This window comes from Mauremys reevesii, linkage group 3 (genome assembly GCF_016161935.1).
Source record: "Mauremys reevesii isolate NIE-2019 linkage group 3, ASM1616193v1, whole genome shotgun sequence".
Lineage (NCBI taxonomy): Eukaryota > Metazoa > Chordata > Testudines > Geoemydidae > Mauremys > Mauremys reevesii.
In genome coordinates, this window is record NC_052625.1 from 191,210,188 (window position 1) to 191,217,124 (window position 6,937).

Consider the following 6,937-nt stretch of genomic DNA (forward strand, 5'->3'; position numbering starts at 1 on the left):
TTAAGAGTGTTAGGCACTGTCATATAGGTAACTATCAAAAGGAAATTCCAAACCAACAAGTCCTTACAGCTTGTAAAAATGGAAGTTTAAGTGAAAAAGGAAAGACAAAAATACTCATTAATCTGCATCAAGCGTTTTTCAAAACAAAAACAAACATGTTACGTCTTTTGCTATTCTGTTTGAAAGGAAAAAATACTACTTTAATTTTTACACAAGTTTTAAAACTAATATTTTTTTAAATAAAAATAAGTCAAAAACATGTCAAAAATATTTTAATATGTTTCAATTGTTGACCATTAAAGAGTAATTGGTATTTTTAAGCACTAAAGAGTAGCCATGATTATATACCCCGAAGAAGAATCTGTAAAGTTATATTATCACACCTTGAATGTGGAAAGAATTATTTCAATTAATTTTTATATATTTAGAAATTGAATCGAGATATATATTTATTGTTACTATGAACCACAAAAATGCTGTATAGTGCTTATGTTCCATGTAACTACAGTGCTTTATGTCAATCCCCAGTTCTGTTTGTGCTCCTATTAGCAATTAAGTACAATGGAGAGCTCTATGTTGCTACTGCATAAACTGAACATGTTGGGAGTCCTACTTTTAGCTAGGAACTTGTATTACAGTAATCAGAGTGCACTCAAGTAGCTCTTAAAGTACTTTTAATGCTTCCTTGCCTAATTAAATTAGGTTAATCTTATCTAGATTTCTAAAATGTCTGACCAATACAGTGGCATGATTAAAAAAAAACTACAATAATAGTAGCTGAGAAATAAATACATGGCTTTTAGTTTTTTGCAACTACGTTAAAGAATCATCTCTCAATATTGTGGCGTAAGGTAAATTTAATTTCAATGGCTAATTAAACCCAATCATTGCAATCACAATTCCTATATCAGCATCTAAAAGACATCGAAAAATTAGTTTTGTAAATTAACAGAAACTCTTGCATGTATTTTAGGGTCAAAAGAAGTTTACCTAAAAAGTTTTTTACAGTTTGAGTGAGGTTCAAAATTAAATTTTCAAAATTATAAAATTATGAAAGTAGGTTTTATATAGTTTGATAAATTTCATTCCTGTCAGAATGTTTAAATATCAAGCCATAAAACACTTGCAAGTCACATTTTAATAGTAAAATGGTAATTTTTTACTTTTTACATAAAAGGCAACCAAACCTCCCATTACACTTACAATATTACAAATTAAGCATGAAAACAATACACCTCACTTCCTCCTCTTCACATTTTAAAGTACTAAATACTGCCATACCATTACAGAGAATAAAAATCTGATTCCTTGATCTATTTAGCAAGTTGATTTTCTTAATCTTAATATTTGGTCAATACATAGCACATGTATTACATCTGAGTCTTTGAATCTACCAAGTAAATCACCTGAAACATGTTACTCAACAACATTTAATACATTAGACATTTAAATCTCATACATTCCTTTCCCCTATGTTTGGGTCTTTTCAAGTGTAGCCACATAAATGTGTGCATATAACCTAAAATATCTTATAAAATGCCAAGAAAAACCACAAGGTGGGGTGATAGAAGAGTGACAAAACAGATGGGTGCAGTTTGTAGACCCGCATCTACTGTATCAGGTATGGCCAACATTTTTACAGGATACTGTCATACTGTTGGCTCAATTTTAATCAATGGTATGGAACACAAAAATAATCTTAGCAATTCTCCCTGACTGGTATTTGCAAACATATTCAAGAAACAGCATTCCACAGGGATCCCAAGTCAACACTCTTGTGGAAGTAAACTCAGGCTCACAAAGGTATAGACAATATTTTTGATTTATAGAGCGCCTGGAGTCTGCTGCAACCTTTAACTTCCCATTCACTAGACCTCCAGCCGAGCTGGGGTTCTCAGATCACAAATCTATGGTAGGCTTTAAAGAGAGACATCATTACAAACAACTTGAAAAGTAAATGAAACAATTGCCTCCAAACACACCTACATGACATGCCAATCCACCCATTTCCCCCCAATACTACAGCTACAACACTGTCTCATAATAGCAATTTTATAAATCATGGCTTGGTGTGGTTTTTTTTAATTTCAGCTATTTTTTTCTATATAAATATTGACATCTAACTGCCCTATTGATTTTGGCACAGTTTAATCACAGAAAATTGTTAGATATTTTTAACATTTCATGGAGATCTGAGAGCTTACAAACATAAGAATAACTACACTAGGTCAAGACCAACATTACATCTAGCCTAGTATCCTATCTTCCTACAGTGGCCTGTGCCAGATGCTTCAAAGGGAATGAACAGAACAGAGCAATTATGTGATCAATCCCGATGTCTAGTCCCACCATCTGCCAGTCAGAGGCTTCATGGACACCCAGAGCATGGGGTGGCTGGCACCTCTGACCATCTTGGCTAATAGCCATTGATGGATCTATCCTCCATGAACATACCTAATTCTTTTTTGAATCCAGCTATACTTTTGGCCCTCACAACAATCCTTGGCAACAAGTTCCACAGGCTGACTGTGTATTTAGATGAAGTAGCACTTTCTTTTGTTTGTTTTAAACCTGCTGACTACTAATTTCATTGGGTGACCTCTGGTTTTTGTGTTATGTGAGGGGGTAAAAAAAAATACTTCCTTATTCACTTTCTCCACACCATTTGTGATTTTATAGATCTGTCATATGTCTCCCCCTTAGTTATCTCTTTTCCAACCTGAACAGTCCCAGTTTTTTTACTCTCCCCTAATACAGAAGCGTTCCATATACCTATTCATGCTTGTTGCACTTCTCTGTACCTTTTCCAGATCACATCATTATCAATTTCTTAGCCCTTATATTAACAACAGCTTCCCATACTTAAAGCTACAGTGTAAAATGCATACTGAAAATGAAAATATGTATGCACTAAAACTATGAAAAGGAAGAAGAGCAAAAGCGTCTAACAAGTTCTGCTAGCTTTTGGCTACTGTTTTTCTAAAGAAAAAAAGACTAACACAACAGTGAATACTTGGAGTGTACCTGAGATTAATGTAAGAGTGCTCCAATGTATTCCAAAAACACATCCATTAGGTCATGCAAAGATACACACTTGCCTTTAGAAACACTTCATTTGTATAAGTATCTTGGTATGGATATAGTGATTTTCAGGACAATTTTACTTACCCCTTTCCCTCACTCCATAACAAGGAAATAATTTGGCTGTGCATTTTAAATCAATGGAAAGGAACACTCTCAGTCCCCGGAAAAATCATGCAGCAGGTCCTCAAGGAATCCATTTTGAAGCACTTGGAGGAGAGGAAGGTGATCAGGAATGGTCAATATGGATTCACCAAGGGCAAGTCATGCCTGACCAACCTGATTGCCTTCTATAATGAGATAACTAGCTCTGTGGATATGGGGAAAGCAGTGGACATGATATATCTTGACTTGTATAAAAAGTTTTGCTAAGTCTCCCACAGTATTCTTGCCAGCAAGTTACAAAAGTATGGATTGGATGACTGGACTATAAGGTGGAGAGAAAACTGACTAAATCGTTGGGCTCAACGGGTAGTGGTCAACGGCTCAATGTCTAGTTGGCAGCCGGTATCAAGTGGAGTGCCGCAGGTGTCTGTCCTAGGGCTAGTTTTGTTCAACATCTTCATTAATGTTCTGGATGATGTGATGGACTGCACTCTCGGCAAGTTCACAGATGACACTGAGCTGGGGGGAGAGGTAGATACGCTGGAGAGTAGGGATAAGGTCCAGAGTGACCTAGACAAATTGGGGGATTGGGCCAAAAGAAATCAGATGAGGTTCAACAAGGACAAGTGCAGAGTCCTGCACTTAGGACAGAAGAATCCCATGCACTGCTACAGGCTGGGGACCGACTGGCTAAGCGGCAGTTCTGCAGACAAGAACCTGGGGATTATAGTGGACAAGAAGCTGAATGTGAGTCAATAGTATGCCCTTGTTGCCAAGAAAGCTAACAGCATATTGGGCTGCATTACTAGCCAGCAGATTGCAGAAAGTGATTATTCCCCTTTATTCAGCTCTGGTGAGGCCACATCTGGAGTACTGCGTCCAGTTTGGGGGCCCCCATTACAGAAAAGATGTGGAAAATTGGAGAGAGTCCAGCAGAGGGGAACAAAAATTATTAGGTGTCTGGGGTACATGACTTACAAGGAGAGGCTGAGCGAACTGGGCTTATTTAGTCTGCAGAAGAGTGAGGGGGGGATTTGATAGCAGCCTTCAACTACATAAAGAGGGGTTCCAAAGAGGATGGAGCTAGGCTGTTCTCAGTGGTGGCAAATGACCGAACAAGGAGCAATGGTGTCAAGTTGCAGTGCGGGAGGTCTAGGCTGGATATTATAAAAACCTATTTCACTAGGAGGGTGGTGAAGCACTGGAATGGGTTACCTAGGGAGGTGGTGGAATCTCCTTCCTTAGAGGTTAAGGCTTGACAAAGCCCTGGCTGGGATGATTTAGTTGCGGTTGGTCCTGCTTTGAGCAGGGAGTTGGATTAAATGACCTCCTGAGGTCTCTTCCAACAATAATCTTCTATGATTCTATGATCTTAGTGCTTAGCAGCAGTACACAGCAAGCCAGAGAGGGTTAAGTCAAACTTTGGCTCACGGGGTATACCAGGCCCATGGGACCGGCACACTGGAATGTGTGTGAGAAGCTTTACCAGCCATAGAGCAGAAAAATAGCAGAGAGCAGAAACTGAAAGAAAAAACAGATAGAGAAAAAAAGAAGGAAATTAAGAAGAAACAGGAGAGGACTGAAAAAGCACATACAGTTTACAGCTGACACCTAGTCAACAGTGTTTTTTAGTGTTTGCAAACAAAGGGAAGGGGAGAGGGTTTTTAACAATTCTGGCTGCTACTGCTTTTTTTCTACTTGTCTCCATCTCTTCCTCCTTAGCAGTGAATGGGATGTGGTCCCTTGGTGCATAACTGTCAAACATTTTGATCCTCAGCTGTGTCATTCCTGTATTCATTCAGCCCTAAGTCTTTCTAAACACATTGAGTGCAGGGGCAACCTACTGAGTATCATGTTTAGAATATGGTTTTCAGATCAGAGCACAAGAACCACCAGCAGAAAAGTTGTAATGCAATCAATTTTCTTCCTATCAAACAAGGAGCCCCCTCAAATAAATGTTGACAAGGAGGAGCATATATCTGTTGTCAGCAAATCTTTCCAGAAAGGGTGGAGAAGACAAGCCTCCTCAAATCAGCAGTAGATATAGATTATAATCTACAAAATGTTAGTTTCATACATTAGGCTGTTGGATTCAGCTGTGATTAGACCATACAATCAAAGCTCTGATTATAAATCATGTTGGGACAACAGCTAATTACGCAAATAGGCAAAATTATTATTTTCCCTTGCTTTTCAAGGGAGGGATTAGAATACGGGAGACATGCTCAAAGCAAGGCTGTCAAGGCTGATGCGGATAGCTGTCATAGGTGAGTTGAGGCCACTATTCTGTAAGCTACTGGAGCCGCAGCTCCCAACTTTTGTTTCTTGTTGTCCCTCCAGTGCAGTCCCAGGCGCAGCCAGAGAGGGAGCTTTGCGCCGCTCCTACCTCCCGGATCTCCTGCCGGGCACAGCAGCAGCCTGTCTGTTCCCCTCTCGCACACAGATGTAGCTAGCCAGCGGCACGAGAACTTTTGTCCCTCTGCTCCCAAGTCTTCCACCACCCCACGGCTACAACCCCTGTCCCCCAAAGCTCCCGCCACCCAAATCCGCCCTCCAGCCCCCTTCTTCACCCCTGGAGCCGCCGTCCCTCTCCCCAGCTCAGCTGAGCACACCCGAAAGTAGCCCAGCCCGGCAGCCCAGCTGCACCCCTCGTCCCCCCGCAAATCCCAGCTCCCCTCGTCCTTACCGCCCCAGCCCCGCACTGCCGCCCCTCTGCCGGCTCCAAGTCACTCCCCCACCCCGGGCAGAGACAGCCGCGCCGGTGCTCCCCTCCCCGTCTGCCCAGCTCTGCCTCTGCCCCCCCCGGCCCCGACAGAGGCAGCAGCGGTGCCCTCCCAGCCCTTCTCCGGCCCGCCGCTTCCCTCACCCGGGCCGCCGCCGCCTCCTCTAGCCCGGCCTTGGTGCCTCTCTTGGAGGAGCGGGTCCGGGACGAGATGAAATGGCTGCCGGCTCCGGCCGCGGCGGCCGCCGCTTTGCCCAGGGGGCGCAGGGAGCTCTTCCTGGTGTTCACCATGGCCCCGGCGAAGGCGGACACGGGGAGCCGCCGCCGCCGCGGAGGGAGGGCTGCGGGGCGCCTCCTCCCGGGGAGCGGGGCGGCCGGGCAGAGAGACACACCGAGCGCGCCGAGTTCGCCGCCGTCTTCTCGGCTCAGTCAGACACTAACTGGCCGCCATTACTCTCCCTCTCCCTTTCTCCGCTCGGTCACCGCCAAGCCGCGGGCTGCCGCTTGGGGGCGCTGCGCAAGCCCGGCGGCCCCTGCTGGGTACTCTCTAGCCCGGCGCCGCGCGCTCTATGGGTCCTGCTCTGCGTGCGGGGCGGGGGGGAAGGGGAGTGTCTGGCTCAGAGTCAGTCCTGCTGCCCCGAACTCCCCTGAGGGCGGGGGCTGCGCCTGCCTGTCGCCCAAGGATGGGGGAGGGGCGGTCTAGCTGCCTGCACCCCCCCGCCCCCCAGGGACGGAGGGTGGGTGTCTGGCTGCAGCCATTGCCTGTTCTTCAGGGGTGTGCGGAACAGCCTGAGCGAGGCTTCCTGAGACGCAGGCTGCACAGACAGCTGGGGGAATCCAGGGTAATAAAGCCTAGGTCTTCTCAAAGTGCTTTACAAAGAGGGTCAGTAGCACCATCCCCATTTTGCCAGTGGGGAAACTGAGGTACATGGCTGTATACCTTAAGTCCCCTGAGTCCCTGTCCAGTGCCCTAGCCACTTGATCATCATACTGCCTCTCCCCATCCAGCCGTTTCATTATTTGTAGTGC

At 44.5% G+C, this 6,937-nt stretch overlaps 1 protein-coding gene across 5 annotated transcripts in view; it reads right to left on the reverse strand.

Moving 5' to 3' along the window:
- ATAD2B (ATPase family AAA domain containing 2B) overlaps nt 1-6,401 on the reverse strand; it is a 144,080-nt gene extending 137,679 nt beyond the window's left edge. For all 5 annotated transcript variants that reach the window (XR_005595927.1, XR_005595926.1, XM_039529400.1 and 2 more), the window contains exon 1: nt 6,053-6,401. Coding sequence is in view for 3 of the 5 variants with exons in the window: in XM_039529400.1 (XP_039385334.1) it covers nt 6,053-6,199 (147 nt within the window). In the remaining 2 variants the exon portion in view is untranslated. The remainder of the gene's footprint in view (nt 1-6,052) is intronic.
- Nucleotides 6,402-6,937: the final 536 nt, after the last annotated feature.